Raw genomic sequence first — 19,114 nt, 5'->3', positions numbered from 1 at the left:
CCTGTCCTCATCGTCTGTTGTCTTTGTCTCCATTATCAGTCATCATAATTTTACCATCTCTGTGCAAGTCTGCAAATTTCTTTATTAAATCATAAGATTCTTAAATTCATCACGTCTCTCTGTGCCTGGGTCCTCGTCTCAAAACATGACATCACTGTTTTGTACATTTTAACAATTTAATCCCACATTTGTGAAAGAAAAGCAAAACACTTTTTTAAAGTCTGTAACAAAACCATCAAATCTGATGAGCTTGCAAAGAAAAGCGTCTGGACTTCTTTAAGTTACTTGAAGACGTTTCACCTCTCATCCGAGAAGCTTCTTCAGTTCTAAGGTCAAATGGTGGAGAGTCCCAGATATAAACCTAGTGGGAGTTTCCCCCCACAGAGGGACAAAAGGACCCCCTGATGATCGCCTGAGCCAGGGTGTGAAACTGGGTGTGGGTCCCAATCAGCCAGAGTTTCAGGTGAGCTCATTGTGAAACCCGGCCCCACCCTATCATGTGATTTCCTGAGGTCAGATGGCCCAGGATGTGAGTGGGCGTTAAGGCGTCTGGGAAGGATCTCAAAACTGGATTATAGATGGCAGACAGTTGGTGTCGTAAACCACCGCCTCTGTTCAAAGATGGTCACTCACAGTGGACATAGATGGCTTCTTTCACTCCTCTTTCAAACCATCTGTCCTCTCTGTCCAAAATGTGAACATTGGCATCCTCGTAAGAGTGACCTTTGACCTTAAGATGCAGATGGACTGCTGAGTCTTGTTCTGTGGAGGTGGCTCTTCTGTGTTGTGCCATGCGCTTGTGAAGTGGCTGTTTGGTCTCTCCAATGTAGAGGTCTGGGCATTCCTCGCTGCACTGTACAGCATACACCACATTGTTAAGTTTGTGTTTTGGAGTTTTGTCTTTCAGGTGAACCAGTTTTTGTCTGAGCGTGTTGGACAGAGAGGACAGATGGTTTGAAAGAGGAGTGAAAGAAGCATCTATGTCCACTGTGAGCGGCCATCTTTGAACAGAGGCGGTGGTTTACGACACCAACTGTCTGCCATCTATAATCCAGTTTTGAGATCCCTTACCAGACGCCTTAACGCCCACTCACACCCTGGGCCATCTGACCTCAGGAATTCGCATGATAAGGTGGGGCCAGGTTTCACAATGAACTCACCTGAAACTCTGGCTGATTGGGACCCACACCCAGTTTCACACCCTGGCTCAGGCGATTAGAGGATCATCAGGGGGTCCTTTTGTCCCTCTGTGGGGGGAAACTCCCAGTAGGTTTAAATCTGGGACTCTCCACCATTTGACCTTAGAACTGAAGAAGCTTCTCGGATGAGAGGTGAAACGTCTTCAAGCAACTTAAAGAAGTCCAGACGCTTTTCTTTGCAAGCTCCTTTGACTACGATGACCTAGATGACTGAGAACCTTCACAGACACATCAAATCTGATAAAGGTTATTTAAATGCTCCAAAATAAGAATGGATTGGAATAAAAAAAATACATATATTAACCTTAATTACTGGGGAGAATAATGAATGATGCTCATAGTGAGTAAAAAGTAAACTGACTGCATTTTTTTTGGATACATACAAAAACACTTCTGAAACAGAATAAATTATTATAAATAAATTATTACAAAATATTAATAAAAACTATAAAAATGGAGGCAACTTTGCCTGTGGTAGAATGTATGAAATGTATGAAAAAATCTTTACTGCAGATACTAATTTTACTAATGTAATAATACTAATTTTGTGTTGTGAGATTTATGACTTTCATGCTTTCATAGTGGTCCTTAGGACAGCTTGACATTTTATCAGGTGGTCCACACTGTAAAAAGTTTGAGAAACACTGATAAATGTCTGTGTGCTTTTGGAAAACATTTAAAGCTGCTGTACAGAATCTTTGAAACAAGCTTAAAACATTTTTAGAAACAGAGCATCTGCTTCTCTTTACAGCTCCTCACTCCACCAGGACTGTTTGGCACTGATAGTGTACAAATGTGATGTACGTACTGCGGCAGTCATACAGACAACTGGACGGTCAAATGTGGCTGATTTTACTACAGCAGGACGGATTGTAGGGCAGCAAAGGTTACCTGGTGTAATGTTTTTCAGCTAAAAAGAAACATGGTCTGACTCCTTCCAACTATATAAAGAGTAACTCAAGGTTAAATGCAGCTAATATGTCCTGTTTTAAGCCAGACACTTCTACATCCGCTCCGCTGCATGTCAGCCACCATGGCTCTGGCAGACGGAGCGCTAGAGTTAAATAAATTGAATTGAATAGAGTCAGAGTAGGGGAGAGGCGAGCTGGAGCAAACCATTTTAGGAGGGGGGATTTCTATACTTTTGTTGTTAAAATGTTACGTCTCAACCAAGTACTGTATGCTTTTTATATTTTTAGTAGTGTGTCACACAAACAGCAAATATTGTCAAAAAAAAGTTTAAAAAAAGTTTAAAAAAAAAAAAGTAAGAAATCTGTGGGGGTGCTTTGATTCATTTTGGGGGTGCTTCAGCACCCCCAAACATGGGCTAAAATCGCCCCTGCCTGCAGGTAAATATACCCATCTTTGGGGACCTGTCGTGTCGCAACAGGAAGATGTCAGCGTTTCTACGCACAAGATTCAACAGGTTTACAAAAGACAACCACCCACCAGAGGTACCGTTGACCATGTCCATGTCTATCATGGCTCGCGTCGAGTCTTAAACCACCTTAAGGACGTTAAACTTCACCGTCCTGTCCTTGAATCCTTCCTTGAGACCTCGCCAAACCAGATGACTGGATTTTTTCCCCCTTCTCGGTCCAGACCTTCGTCCTGAACTCTGAAACAGCTCCTTAAACCACCAGTTAGACTGCACAGCGGCTCAGAGTGTCCGTCTGATCCCGGGGAGAAGTGTCAAACCGTCCCGAAGCCATGTGTGGAACTAAGTGTGCTCCGCTTTTGTGTTTCTGCAGCAGGCTTCGCGCTGATTGGCTGCTGGACGCGTCCCAATCCCCCTCCGCGCGGAAGGTCCTCACAGACGGGAACCCGCCTTGGGACAGCATGAACCGAGCTTTTTTTTTTTAAATCAAACCCTCGGCGCTTTATTGATTTGCATAATGCATAATAGTGAGGCCAGAAAAGGCACTTTGTCCTTACAAACCTTAATTTAGATCAGAAACTCTATAATTAGGCCTAATTTCTAATTATATGTTTAACATTTTAAGGTTTCCTCCTCTTGAATCATATTTTCTACTTCCAATCAAAAGTCTCGAGCCAGATCTCATTTCTATATGTTCTGCTTTCAAAAAGCCGGACTATCTTACACGTTTTGTGTTTAGCAACAGTCCTTTAGGTTTTCTGAACATCTTTCAAAGTTTTTCTTTGACACTGGCTGCTTTTTCATTCATTTCCAACCCACTCTTTGATCTTTACCTGACCACTGACCTAACTCTAGTAAACATAAACTAACTCAAGGATGAACCAGTGCTGTGTCTATACATAACAGCTTAGGGAAGAACCAGTTTCAAATTGTGTCTTTGTGCACGTTGTTACTAGCAGCATGTCACAAAAACACAATTCGTTTCTTTTCTTTAGCCAAATCTACAAAAAAAATGCTAAAGATAAAAGTAGAAACAGTAAACAGTGTGTTGCACATAGAAAGTGAGACTCAGAGCTATCAACTGAAAACATGGTATATCTCAACATGGTGCGGAGAGTCCTTAGAAATCTGAGGAAACTGGAGAAGTTGAGGAGGAAACAAAAATGTGTGAAGAAATGAAGGGCCGCTAAAGACTTTGCACAGTACTCCACATACAGTGGCTTGCAAAAGTATTCGGTATCATTTATTTGTAAAAAATGTTTGGTATCATGTATGATTTTTGTTCCACTTCTCACGTGTACATCACTTTGTATTGGTCTTTCATGTGGAATTCCAATAAAATTGATTCATGTTTGTGGCTGTAATGTGACAAAATGTGGAAAAGTTCAAGGAGGCCGAATACTTTTGCAAGCCACTGTATTTTGTTGGCTTGTGTGTGCTCAACTCCAATCTGTGACCTTGAGTTCTGGATGTTATGATGGCTGTTCTTGGACAGCACAGACACAAACAGTTACTGGCTGAAAATTGGACCTCAACTTGTAACACAAAGATGAAAGAGTTCAGTAGTGTAGATGCCGTGTTAGCACAATTTGTATTTTCTGAAACATCAATAGAAATTAATGTGCAAAATGAAGTGTCATGCAAAAATGTTGTCCTAAAACCCAAACCAAATATTTAAAAGGTGTAAAAAAAAAAACTAAAAAAAAAACTTTGCATAGACATTTTAAATCACACTTAGTTTTACTATAAACATGAATCCTTGAAAATATATGTACCAACATGGAACCCCTCATCCTTTCAGGATTTACAGCACTCAAAAAGAAAAAAAGAAAAAAGAGACACTGTAACTCTTCCAGCACAAGCCTGACTCTGCTTGACTCTGCTGTGTCCGTCAAAAGTGATTTTGGAGCGTGAAGATGAAACCATCCAAAAAGTCAGATGACCAGCTGAGGAAGGGGAAGGGGAGGGGTAATAAAAATGAGACTTGCAAATTACCTATTGCTAAACAGTTTGACATCGGTAATATTAACATGAGGCTGTACAGTTTGAGGAAAATACAAAAGAATGCATCAGTGACTGAAAAACAAAAATTAAGTCATTGACAATATTAATATATTTATATTAATACCAACAAGGCTGTTATTTTTTTATGTTCAAGTTTAGAACATTAACCATTTGTTTAAAATTCAGGGTAGTAGTCATTATCTCGTGGGTAACGTCCTGCACGGTCATCCAGTCGCCACCTCGCTTCTTCACCAACCTCCATTGCGGCTCAGGATCTTTCCAGTTTCCAGTACTACTCACCCGTTTCCGGCCAAGCCGAAACAGAGTGCTCACATGGAATGAAAAGGAATCTACACAAAGAACAAAAGCTGCACCTGGCCTCTTTTTTCTCTGTATAAAAATAATAAAAGTAGCATAACTGCGACCTGTTCCCCTCCCAACATCTACTTCCAGACACTGTTACCCTCTGAAGTGAAAATAAAAAAATAAAAAAAATCATACAGAATACAGTACATCACGTTTTGTTTTACTTCACTTGAACTGCAAAACGGAGGGCAGGGGTGGGTGGGGAGCAGAAATAAGAATTTACCAAGTCTACACTGAATATGACTCTCTGTGCATCCACAAAGAAACCAGAGGGAACAGCTGAACTGTATTTTTTTTTCTTTTTTTCTGTTTTGGTAGCGGCATCCATGATAGCTAAACAACAACTCCACTCCATGCCCACTTTCCACAAGTCCTCTTCACTCCAGCAGTGAGAGCCAGGGAGGAAGATGAGGGTGGGATCTCGCTTAATCATTCTTCTTCTCCCCTTCTGGTTTGTCTGTGATTGCAGCGGAGGCGGCATCTGGCGCAGGGGCTGCTGTGTTGTTCTGGGCGTGGTCTACTCCACTGGTACCAAACTCGTTGACCCTGTTGGGATCGACTCGATAGATCCAGCGCTGGTAAAGGTAGATGAAGAACACCACATCTGCAGGAGAGGACACAGTCCAGTGAGAAACCAGCCTCAATCAGACTTTTTTTAGGGCTAAATAAATAAAACTGAATTGAGACCAATATGTTACTTAAGAAGCATCAAAAACAAGTGAAGCACTGACATCATCTCCCATCAAAGCTCAACACTATGACGGCAAAAACTGCATTGCAAGCAGAGAGATGAGAACGTATTCACGTACAGTAGAGGTCCAGTCAGACCGTCTCTTCTAAAGAAACAAATATGCTCACAATGCAGTGCAAACTCATCTGTCTTTGTTTTAAATACAAGATTTGCTTGTCACCTGATTTGGTTACTACATGCTTGTAAAGCAACAGTTGCACAACATCCTGCCCATGTATACAGACCAGTATTACCACAGCCTGTTATTTTAAAGTGAGAAATCTTAAGTACAAGCGTCCCTTGTGGCCGATTTCTGCTTAGTTTTCTATTCTTCTCACAAGAGAGAACGTTTAGTTTCATTTTGTTGTAATTGATATAGAGATAACCTAAGCCTTCTTGCATACAGAATTCCCCTTGTTGGAAAGTCCAAATGCAACGTTCAATAGGTACATCCAGTATATATTACACAGTGGGCTTAGTATAAACCACACCTGTCCTCCTAGTTTAAGTAAATTTATGAATTCACCAACACTCAGTGTAGAATATACTTGATACATCTTTCCACTCCATCCGTTTTCTTCCTCTTATCCTTATCAGGGTTGTGTGGGAGCTGGAGCCTATCCCAGAGGCAGGGTACACCCTGGACAGATGTCCAGTCTGTCACAGGGCTAACACACTTAAACAGGCAACCATTCACTCTCACATACACACCCAGGGACATTTAGAATCACAAATTAACCTAGACCCACTAATTTTCACTTTCCAATTATTTCACAAATCAAATGACAAAATGTTTAAGAGCTGGCTGCACGAGCTGATGATTGACATCTTTGTTGTTTCAAAGAGATGTGACAGGTCTCCATCATCTGCTTAGCAGCAACATCCGTGTCCTCAGTGCAGTGAATATCAACCAAATCATTACTCCCAGTTTGGTTGTTACTTGACTTCTTGCTGATGCAAGCGCTGCTCTAAACCACTTTTTCGTGTCCAACTTAGCGAGTAAGCACAGACAGCAAACGAAAATTCACATTAGTGTCGCCCACCTAACATCTAATTGACTGGCTGGCCACACAGTGTAGGTGGTAGCTGTTTAATTTGTGAAGCAGGGGAATTTATTCAAAGGCTTTCTAACTGCAAAGAGTGTAGGTTTCAGTTTGCACAGCAGGGCTCAGTGTTTCATTACCAAACTGTATGAACTAACACGAACTGTACAGCAGGAGAACTACAATTTAGGCTTTTCTTGTGTCAAAGAAATATTTCATGAGAGGCGGCACGGTGACCTTTGTGGATGATGATTAATGATCACACCAAGTTCAAAACTGAGATCTAGTGAATTAACACTAGGTGGAGTTAGAGGATTATGAAAACCAACAGCTGTCACAGATCCAAGAATGACAGTTAAAAAACATTTAAAAAAAGAAACAATCCTCCAGTATGAGACAGTGATTCTACATTTTCTCTTTGATCAATATGCTCCAGATAAAAGAGAAATCAGGACGGCATTATGTTTAAACACAAAACCACCCACGTCAACTGGAAACCGTTCTAGAGAATGAGGCAAATCTTAAACCACCTCCAACAAACAAAACACTCATCTTAATGCTACAAAGTCAAAGCTGCACTGGCTGAGGAAGCAAAATGATGATGTTTTAGGCAATTAGCTTTCTTAGATCCTGGTATAGTTCTTAACAAAAAAAAAAAAAAATCAACATATTAATGAATATCTGAAAGAAAACTCACCATCTCTGAGGCATCCTATCCTGTACATCATTGGCATCTTGATTACGAAGGCAAAAAGGTCATCAATAAAGGTATTGAGAGCCTTGTAGGTGAGCATCCTCCATGGGAGGTGAGCTACAGACTTCATTTTATAGTTGATGAAAAGCTGTGGCGTCATTGTAATAAAACCTTTAAAAAAAAGACAGAAAAAGGAGGTTAGATTACACTAAGAATTCCTATATCACAGCAGTAATTTAACCAGCAGGAACCATCACGAGTGAGTGTGCCAGGTGAAGTTTATTAATACACAGCACATTAGCTAAGGCTACTGGGAATTGAATGCGTAACCATGATGCAAGTATGAAAACATTAGCTGCGAGTCCGGCAGCTCAGAGGCGAGGTAATCGAGAGAGACCAAAATAAATCAGCCTCCTCTCTGGGCTTTAAAATAGATTAACATAAAAAACTGAAAAAACCTGCTGGATGACAGAGTAAAAATCAACCCAACAGAAAGAAAAGAGGAAACATAAACAGTTCCAGGAAGAGCACACAATTCATCTAACACTTTAATGCCAGGGATCTCTAAAATGTTTATGCTAAAAACTCAGGAAACTGTTTTGGTTTTTATGAACTTTGTCTCTGTAGCTCTGTATTTTCTATTCATTTCATTCTTTTAAGATAACCTTTAAAATGTTATATCTAAAAACCAAACTTTCAAGGAACACTTCAGTATTCTTCATTTATTTCATAGTTAGTAAATCCAGCACAGTTTAAGTTCCTTCAGCCTGTGGATTAAGTTTTAAGACCTCAGAGTATAAAACTGCTTCAGATAAACTTACCAAAGGTTAACAAGAAGCCATAGAGCATGCTGAGTACCCATGAGTACCAGCCTTTGTGCTCTACGTACAATAAACTGTAGACCGCATAGCAGCCAAACAGAGGGTAGAGCAGCCATGACAAGTACTTGAAGGCCATCTGTTCATGAGATAATGAAGAAAAGAAGATGTCACTCATCTTTTTATCAGAAATATCCAAGCAACTTACAGAGAAATACATATTTAGAGAAGCTTCCTTCAGATAAACATTTAAACAGACTAATTTAATCATGTTTCATCCGTTCTGAAGACAACAATCATGTGAATGCATTTGTTACATCCACCATTCTGAATGTGACTGGTGTTGGTTTCACTTACATCATCATAGATTTTGGTTGAAGACTCCACATACGTCGACTTATCTTTGAATACCAATCTTGGGAACACTCCTGCGAATTTGTTCTCTCTGTCCAACTAGAGAAAAACAACAACAGTTAAGAATCTGGTGGAAACGACACTCGATGAATAAACAGTTTAGCATCTGCAAAAGGTAAGGAAGAGCCTGTTAGAGAGTTTAATCAAATACTGCTCATCCTGCAAGAAAAAACTAATGTTTTTCAACTTACTTTGACATCCATGACCTTGGTGATTTTCCACAGGTCAATGAGAAGGCCAATGAAGACGCTGACCTGCACCACAAAGTTGGTTTCGTTGTCCAGAATGTACAGCAGCACCACTAGAGACTGAAATACTCCAAATATGATGGAGCGCACAGATAGACCTTCTAGAGACTGTCTGCTGTTCCAAAACTGGATATCTGAGGAGAAGACGGAGCTGAGGTCAAACTCGGGTAAGCGCACACTGTTCAAACTATTCTCCTCCTGTTATGTGAAGTCCTGAGTACAGACTGCTGCGATCTTACCGTTCTTGAAGGCGAGAAACTCAAAGATGCTGTGCACAATGGAGACAACGATGGTGAGTCCCAGCAGGTATGGATTGGTTTCCAGGAGGGCCACCTTCACAAAGACTTTATTGTTAAACTCAACTTGCTTATAAAACAATGAATCTTCTATATGCTCAGTTGCTACAGAAGTTAATCACCCTAGAAACAGCCCACATGATAGCTTTGTAAATAACTAAAGTGCACCTGTCCAAGTATTTGGGATTGGGACTACGAGTATTTTGCTTTAATACAGTGTCAACTGAAAATTAGAGTAGCCTGTATTTGGACACCAAGATAACAAAGTCCCACATAACACCCGAAGAGCAGAGGTCACTCAATTATGAAGTGCCAGTTTCCACGCGTCTTGCATTTTGTTTTCAAGTAAAAGGTAATCTGCTAGAAAGCATTTGAAATCCTCTCCACCTGGCACATACCAACTCAAGTATACTTTCTTTTAAATATATGTGAAATAAGATCATAGCATCTAAGTGAGCACCAATATTAAAGCCCAACTTGCAGGAGGAAAACTTTAGTTTCGTCTCAGTAACCTTTGACTGCTTACCTTGACCGAGTCTTGGTCCTCATCGGATTGCTCGTAGGTGTCCTCAGGAAGGAAATTCCAGGGTGAGCGAGCGTTCTGGGCTGCATACAGCTGCCAGCGCCACAAGGACAGCGGGCAATAACTGAGGCGGAGCGGGAGGCTTTTTAGGGTCTCGTTGATGGGATAGTAGTCCTTCTGAAGGTTCCAGTAGTCATTGAAGTATACAATGGGATAGTAGTCGCCACTGACTGCATCAAACTTAACATCTAGTATAAGGTAGGGTAGAAGAGCAGCAATGTCAGATAAACCAGAGCTTTAAATAAACTATGGATAAATAACTGTCACATTATATTTCTGATACTTACACTGGTCTAGAGGAGGTGGAACAGAGCCCTTCACCCAGGCTGTGTGGTCATCCACCATATTGATAGTGAGGTTGGGGTGCCAATGTGAGATAATCTCCACTGGACCGTGGCTCTCTGCTCGCTGTGAGGAAACAGCCAACGTGTCAGTGCAAACATAAATATATTAATCTGGTAACTGCAAACTGATCATCACACAGCTGCTACACTTCTTACTAGTACAAACAAAGGCAAAGTCACTTTGGGCTCAACTGCACTGTAAATTATCTACATCTACTCACAATAAGCCCTGTCCAACAGCAAAGCACTCAAAAGAAAAGGACTCTGGACTTGATCAACCAACCAAATAAAGATATACATAAAGAAAGGTAAAACCATTGACTGTGTACATTTGGTTTGGCTGTCAGTTTTCAAAGTTCTTCTGTTCAGACGTCTGTAAAGGGCAATCATTTACAGACTGTGAGAGAGCCAATAAATGGTTCTCAGTTTCCAAAGTCTTTGATCTTAGTCTGTTTTTCCTCTGCTGCAAAATGTGAAGGCAACTACCTCAAATACATTAACTGGAAATTAAAAATACCCTAGAAATTACTTCACATACTTGCAATATGTGAAGTATGCATTAGGAATTAAAGTAATGAAGCTCTCTGCGCTGAACTCAGTTGCGTTTTAGGATAATTAATAATCTTAACCTTGATCATCTCGGGGTCTGCTTCTGTCTCTCCTGTGAGCAGATTCTTGGTCTTCAGAAACTTTCTTCGCTTATATTTATTCAGCACTGAAAGAGTTCAAAAGAAAAGTTTAGCACTTTAAACAAACATTACAACAACAGGATATTATGTTAAAGCGAGTGTGCTTTTCACAGGTGCTTACTTCTGGTTGCGTGAACTGTTGCCAGTCTGCGATACTGCCCCTTTCGTTTGGGGTCTGGGTGGAATCCACTTTTAGTGAAGTAGATGTGTATGTAAAGTGAGCCGTTCTGCTGTATTTTCTACAATCAGACAGAAAGGGGAAGAAAAAGAAAATCAGACAAAAATAAACAACTTTCAAATATGCAAACTTCACTATAAACTGGTCTTTTCCGTCCTTCATCAACATCTGTCACATTTCCTAAACTAACACCTGTTCTTTCTCACCGTCCAACTACTGTCTGTCACCCTCCCCCAATTCATCCACAGTAATCCTTACTTCTGGGATATCCATTTCCTTATAATGCTGGTAGCAGCCATCACCATCTTCCCCTGTGGCCCAGTCTCCATAGACCAGATCCCTGTGGAACCAGAACAGGGCATCTGTGTTGTTGAAGTCAGAGAAGACCTCCTCCTGGGACACATACACGTACAGATCCTGCAGAAAGAGAGAGATAATAAAGGTGTTTATCATATTGAAACAGTTAGAAACAGTCAGAAAACTGGTTTGCTGTGTGGCAAATAAACGATTATACAGCTGACGAGGTAGATAAAGGAAAGGAAAAGGGGACAGTGTAATACCATGAGAGTGTCTTTGGGGAAGAGGTTCCTGCTGGGTACCCTGGGGGCACCGGCTGGTGTGCTGGGGTCAGGAGTGGATGGCCCTCGGCGGAACCAGCTACTGATCGCCCAGATTATGAAGATTCTGGTGAAACAAATGCAATCACAGTCAGAGGAAAACAAGGTTTAACTAACAAGGAATTAAAAGAAAATAAGTGAAAAACAAAACGAACAAAAACATAAAAGACGAGAAGAGAAGTGGGAAATGAATTGAGTCACTAACACTTTAAAAACTGCTCAAATTCTTAGACAAGGTTATTTATTTCGACCATCTCTAAGTAAAAAGAGCTGCTGCAGGCGAGTTAAGCTGCAAGGAAGCTAATCAGATTAAAGTTTAACCAGTCTAACTGCATTACATTTCAAAGAAACTGTTTTCCTGCCTCACACAAGGGTGATGGGTCAAACTAGAATAATCTACAAAGACAAAAGAAGAAAGAAAATACTGCAGAATATTTCAACAAATAATTTTTCATTTGTATCCACCCAAACTTTGTGTGTTTGTGACTTTAAGTGAATATTCACAGCACCTCTTTCCTTTTGTGCTGTTCTAACTAACAGAAATAATTGATTTTGTGTCTGATATTTTAATGCAGATCTCTAATGTGAAAACGCTCTCTGTCCTTACTCCATGTTACTGTGTGGCTGAGGGGGAAGTGTGTCAATTATTGACTGGACCCAGTATGCCAAACCTCCCTTAGACTCTGCTCACACAGATCATACCCAAACATGTTTGACCCCCATGACCAGTTCATCTGACTACTGTGATTGCTTCTTGCACAGATCATGCATCATGATCACCAACCACACCCAAGGACAGCTGCCTCCATGGATTTTGCAGTGTTAAGTAATTACATTTATATAAAGGCGTGTGAGAAGACACTGTGCTTCCCCTTATAGAAAATGCCCCAATCAAGCCACAAATAAATACAATTACAAATTTCTTTGTTGAAACGAAGTTTGAGAGCAGGCCAGCAGGGGAGTGGCACACAGCTGCCCATAAAAACCCCTTTAAGAGTCCATATACTAGTGACATATACAACACACCATACAGTGGAGGGTCAGTTTACTATATGTGACAGATGTGACCATTTTCATTTTTCCTTGACCCACCATATACTAAAATGCACTTACAGAGAAAAGTGAAATAATTATTTTTACTGAAGTAGAGCAAATGGGTTGTTTTTATTGCACTTGCGATCTTACAACCACAGGAAACAGCAACATAAATTAAGAAAACGTATATACCATCATAACACTCGTGTTTCCAAATCATGATCCTGAAATGTGTTCAAATATTCAGTGCCAAAGATTTTAACTAAAGGGTTTTAACTGATTAATGCAATATAATCTTCTTAATCTCATAAATGGGCCTCTTCTTCTGCTTGAGCAGTTGCCAAAGGTAGGAAAAGCAGCCAAAGCCTGTTATTCAAACAAGGTGCCAAAAAAGTACTACTCTGGTCCAGCTCTTTTTTTTTTTTTTTTTTTTTTTTTTAAATGAGCACTTACCCTAATGTACCGTACATTTTTATTATACAGGAACATTTCAAAAAATGTAAAACTGCTAAACTCTTCAAAGAGTGTACAACGATACTGAAATCAAAGCTGAGATCCTCCATAGCTGGGTAATGGCCATCAGACAGCTAGCCGTTACAGCACCTTGAGGCAACTGTTGTTGTGAATTGGCTTTATATAAATCAAACTGAACTGATGTTCCTACAAAGCTCTCACACTCAGAGTAAGTCAACTATTAATTTGACTATAGAAGAAAGAAAGAAAAATAGGTCCTGCACACTTCATAACATGTACTAAGTTTTTGTAATCATGCATATATGGATTTTACCTCATTTACGAACTTGGACCAAAAAGTCATAAATAAAAAATTAATAAATCAAGGTCACTGTGAGAGATTAGTCAATTATACTGTCATAAAATTGTTAAGGAAGTCAACACGTTGCTCCTCCGTCAATCATGCATCTTTCACAATGTGCATGAAGTAACTGCAAAGGAGGTTGTAATTTCTAGGGAAAGAAATAAAACTGGCAGTGCCAATCAAAGCAGTATGGACAGCCTATTTTGTGTTACTCCACCTCACCTAGCTTCAGCAGCAACATCAGTGGTAGCAGGTAACTAAACAGCTTGTGGAGTGCCCTGCGCTCATAGTGGCAGAAGAGGTGACACACACACAGAAAGATTTTAACATGCGAGTCTGGCATTAGACATGGACTATACTTTATGTGTCCGCTATAGGTTCGCTTGTGTACCAATGACAAATTTCGTCAGCTCAACATTCTGTGTGGATGCACGCCTGTTTTTTTGGGTACACATGCTCCCCATGTGACAGACTTTAAGCGGACATCAAAGACGGATAACACGAATGACTACTCGGATGTCACATCTCCATCTGTCCTTGACCATATCCACAACAGACTATAATCTAGTTTTTAGTGGCCTTGAATAAAGTTCAATTCCTGGTTTGAATTATTGTTTCAGTCCCACTGTGTGTGAGACAGTATTTGGAAAGACACAATGATCCATCACTAGTTTCCTCTTAATTATTTATGCTGCACAAAAAAACCCACAATGAAACTAAACAATGTAGATCGCAAACTTTACAGTTAACTCCAGCAGCAGCTCACACTTTTATTATTACCTTACCATTCACTCTGACACCACTGTGGCATAACACATTTGGTTGGTCATTAAACTCAAAGCCAGCCCACAGAGATAATGCTCATCTATGTGCTGGTAAACAGAAGGAAAAAAAATGCAATAACTCACCTGAAGAGAACTCCTTTAATGACCTGCCATGCATTAGGAGCTTGCTGTTGCTGCTGTTGCTGTTGAGGGTCCTGTGCATTTCCAGCTGTCTGCACAGTCTGGCCATCTGTTGTTGCAGCAGTCCCATTGCTGCTTACCTGAAATGAAACATACGGACAGGGTCAAAGATAGTCACAAAGATGACGCAGCAACAGCACAACGTAAGAAAGGATGTTAAAAATAAAGAGCTTCATTGGCAGTAAAAATATCCAGAGACCCAATGTACTTTCCTAAAAGCCTAAAGTGGTGATATGATTTATTCAAGAATTCTTCCTCAATCTGCAGCCAAAACAAAGAACATACAGTACGATGTAGTGCAGCTGTAAAGACTAAAAGGTGCAGTTAAGGTGACAAACCACAGTTCTTCTGGGTCTTTTATTACATGGCCTTACGAGTTAACTACACCTCGACCTTTGCATTTTAACTTTTTAATTAAGAATGGCAGATTTGTCGCTCACTGATGCACTTAAATCTTAATAGCAAGTAACAAACATGAAAGACCTAAAAAGCAGCTGTTTAAGCAGAGGATCCCCAGTTTGATACTGAGAGGAGAAGATTCCCTTTGGGCTTGGGTTAGGAAAGGCCCTGGGCATAAAAAAAAAAAAAAAAAATCAAAATCAAACATGTGGAGATACTACCTGTGATGACCCCGTGTGAATAACAGAGCAGCTAAAAGCAGCTACATAACAAACAAAACCTCGGCTACAAAATAAACATCACTTTAAAAAAAAAAACACCACAAAACTAATATTGGCAAATCCCTATTTACCTATTGTGACCTGTTGACCTAACAGAGCAGGAGAGTCAAACTCATTTTAGCTTATGAGCCACACACAGCCCAATCTGATTTCAAGTGGGTCAGATCAGTATTACCTATATGGGAAAAACAAACACCCCTCTAAATTTCTCTCTTTTAATAAAGTAGTAGAGTCTTAAAACATTCACATTTTTATATTTAATGAACCACCATTTACAAAATCCTATGGCACACCTGATTTTGAATGAAGACAACCCATTTTGGGAACCCCTGGTTTCAAAACCTCTCATAACAGTGTCAGCATGATTATGCAACTTCCCTTGGATTCAGTGAAATCTGTCATACGTTTGCCCTTTAATTCATTTTTTTCCAAGTTTCTCCATGTCCATGTAACCCCCACCACCCCTGTGGCAAGGCCACCCTCTATTCAAGTGACACAATAGACAAGCACATGCCAAGTCATGAGACTCATTCACTATCTAAACATCTAATCTCCCCTGTTGTCACCAACCAGCAGTCAGCCAGCAGAAACAAAACATGACTTGAGGCAAAAAAAAATGTTTTATGTTTAAACAGATTACCATCAGTTTCGTCTCGGGAATTTGCAAACAGAAAATCTTTAAAGTTTTTGTTAAAACACTGACCTAACGACATCATAATCAGACCGTTTCAAGGACACGGATTGGCTCAAAATAGGTCCTTTCATCCTCAGTGCCCAGTACTTTTCCTGCTGCGTTAAAATAGAAGCAATTCGCTAAACAGACAAGGATCTTAGAGTCCTGATGGGATCAACATAATAACCATTACACAGATAGATCACCTGATAACCTGTTTTTATTGTTGAGCCTCTCTCTTCCAGCTTAGGATAATCATTTACAATTTACACCCTCTGAAACAAAGATTAACAATTAACCACCTATTCTGGGTTCACAGTAGATCCTTCATGTATCACCGAGTCTAACATTAAGCACTCACATAAGTCAATTGTTCACAGGCTCTGGTAATGTGTCTCTAACATGGTGACATTATCTCCTACATGCCAGCTCAAACAATGCAGTATATCAGTATTAGGACAATAACACACTCTGTACACCACCACAGTGGTTTTTATATCAAACAATCAACATGGCAGACTTTAGTGCCTTAATTCAAGGGGTTTCACAAAGATACCATGCTAACTATTTTGGTAATACAGGAATTTTTATACATAGTTCCCCAGAGGCTTAGAGCCTCAATGTAACTGGACAGTTGGCTGATAAGCAGCTGCGCCAGATGAGGCCGTTTCCCTCATTTATTCTGTGATAAAGTCAGCAGATAAAGGACGTGTGGTTGATATATAAGTGTTGAACTTGTATATAGTAGCTGCATACTAGAACTCTCAATGCAGCTGCATGTAACGGAGGACAGGGTGAAAAATGACATGTATGAATAACTAACTTTAAAAAAAAAAAAATATATATATATATATATATACATACATACATATACACACATACACACAACAGCCTATGGCAAAACTCTCCCTGCACTGAAATCTGGGCTGGTACAACAGGATGTGCTCAAAGGTTTTGTTTTTCTTTTGACCACCTTGGCCTGTGATAGATTTCATTCAATCACTGCTACCCAAGGTCCCTAATGTTTAGGTATGTAGTACTTCTCAAAGCAGCACACACAAATACCAGGATCCAAGGTTACCAGAGAGTCAAACCGAGAGCATCACTCTGACACTTCACTCTTCTCTTCCCTCCTCCAACCCCCAAACAGTATATCCTGCTTCCACCTCTTCCCCAGGTAATTGCTGTAACCCTACTCAGTCCTCCACATCGTATAAATATAATGGTACTTCCTCAAACCACCTTCCAGATTTTTATGGTCCAAACCCATGGTCAACTATCTAAGGGGCTATTGGGCTGACTAGCCTGGAGCTAAACAACAAGTTGGCATACAGAAACCTTCTCTGGATTGGACCAGTGGTTGGTTGGTTGGTTGGTTGGTTGGTTGGCTGGCCCGCCCCCCGGTGCACATCAACATTGACATTCCTCTCATCACTTTTTCTATGTACTAACAACTGCATACAGCTAGCACCCTACAGAGATACTCCCAGACATCTGCCCCCATCAAAGTCACTCAGATCCTCACACTTTTTATTCCTTCTTTCAACAAACTTATTTTAGGAGCTCACTGTTCACTCACTGACAAGATAATCAGTGTTATTAACTCATCAGTAACCCCCCCACCCCATCACAAGCAATTCAATCAACAGATTCACCTAGTAGTGGCCCTCAAGAGGCCCATTAGGGCTCACTCTAAAAACAACAGCACATTTATCCTGACAATTGCAATTTTATTACAGAAGAAACACTTTGTGTATGCGTTACCCTTGCCCTAGTTTCTGACATGTGTGTATTCACAGAATTTCAAGCACAGAAGAAAGCTTTTTTTCCCCCTCTTTGACAGAAAACATGTAGCAAAAGATGACAATACAGATACACAGTCATTTTTATTTGGAATCAGGCGGCATGGTAGTACAGTGGTTAGCACAGTGGCGTAACAGGAAGATGCACCTTGGCCACCTGGGGTCTCTCTGTGTTGAGCTTGCATTGCCTGCGGTTAAATTAATTGGTGATTCTTTGCCATAGACATGTGTGGTTCTATGTCTCTCTGTGTTAGCCTTACAATACACTGTCGATCTGCCTCTCACCCTGTGACTGCTTGGAGCAGGTCATCTGGAGCTGGTGGTTTGATCCCTGGCTGCTCCACTCTGTGTTCAAACGTATCTTTGGGCAAGATACTGAACCCTGAGTTACTGACAATGCATTCATCAAGGAGAGTGGAATATAAAAAATATAGCTATATAAGAACCAGTACATTTCCCATTTCAAATGGGTAAAATCTCAGCTATGTAACTGTACTCTATAGACAATACATTAGTTGCTATCAATACTTTAGATTGAATCATAAAAAGCCAATCATTGACTGTGTCAGTCTTCAATAGAGAATGGATACGCATTTACAATCTTTACAGTCATGCTCCATGTCACTAGACATTTTTGAGGATTGAGAAAACGGAAGAGTAATGTTTAGCCATCTAAAAAGAGAGCGATGATTCACAATGACCTCTAGCAGCTTGTGATAAGCATTTGCGACTCTGGAAAATAACTGCTAGCTACTGCCCTCATTAAGGCTCCAGTGCTAACAAGACAATTTTAGGAGCATTTTTCATGGTTGGCTAAATTTAACGACGGCTACACCTGATTCATCCACTCTATCCGTGTTAAAAAGCTCTCAGGTGAATAGGATGTTTACATGTATATTTTTTTTCCTTTAGGGGATTTCGAAAATGCACCTCGAGTCAAAAGTTTTCTTGAAATATCTAAGTAGACAGTAGCTGGAAGGATTTAGCATGAGGTGAGAAATGTGCGAGAGGGGCTTGAGACTGGCCTTGTTAGGCAAGACAAGCTGCGTTGTTCAGGTTCAGGCCTTGTGATAAGCTAACTGACACACGCCAGCACTCACTCGGCTCACTTCAGCACACCGGCAGTCGGTTAATTACCGAGTCCGTTGGAGGTTACCGTGTGATTTCAAGTGAGATTTCAACTTCAACATCGGCCTTCTCGCCGCTTACCGTCGGGATTTCTCCACACATCGTTAGCGCCAGGAGGGGGGTCGTTTTAAAACCACCCGGCACTGACAACGTCACTGTGGCTCGTGTATCGACTGTGATCACGTTTAAATGTCAGCGCCCTCCCACACGCGAGCTTCACACAAACCAACCAACTCCCTCTGCCTCGCGCGTTAAAAGTGAAAAACCCAATAACGGTGTCATTCATTTTTACCTCGCCGTTGCTCACGGTAGCTTTGGTTACTCCGCTCTCCTGCGTCGCCATCTTTCTTCGTCTCTACAAGCGCACCACACTGCTGGCTGGGAAACTGCGCGTAATGTCGCGAGAAGACTGT

At 40.7% G+C, this 19,114-nt stretch overlaps 1 protein-coding gene across 1 annotated transcript; it reads right to left on the bottom strand.

Annotated features, from left to right (window-relative positions):
- Positions 1–5,086: 5,086 nt before the first annotated feature.
- clptm1 (CLPTM1 regulator of GABA type A receptor forward trafficking) lies at positions 5,087–19,101 on the bottom strand. The gene is made up of 14 exons (XM_006795341.3): positions 18,994–19,101; positions 14,362–14,498; positions 11,545–11,668; positions 11,243–11,401; positions 10,928–11,045; positions 10,747–10,832; positions 10,061–10,181; positions 9,717–9,961; positions 9,134–9,227; positions 8,838–9,028; positions 8,590–8,685; positions 8,236–8,371; positions 7,418–7,585; positions 5,087–5,551 (listed from the first exon to the last, which is right to left on the bottom strand). The coding sequence occupies exons 1-14, from the start codon at positions 19,042–19,044 to the stop codon at positions 5,373–5,375; spliced, it is 1,905 nt and encodes a 634-aa protein (XP_006795404.1). The 5' UTR covers positions 19,045–19,101; the 3' UTR covers positions 5,087–5,372.
- Positions 19,102–19,114: the final 13 nt, after the last annotated feature.

This window comes from Neolamprologus brichardi, chromosome 14 (assembly GCF_056152115.1).
Source record: "Neolamprologus brichardi isolate AB-2024 chromosome 14, ASM5615211v1, whole genome shotgun sequence".
Taxonomy (NCBI): domain Eukaryota; kingdom Metazoa; phylum Chordata; class Actinopteri; order Cichliformes; family Cichlidae; genus Neolamprologus; species Neolamprologus brichardi.
This window is presented reverse-complemented; position numbering and strand designations above follow the sequence as displayed.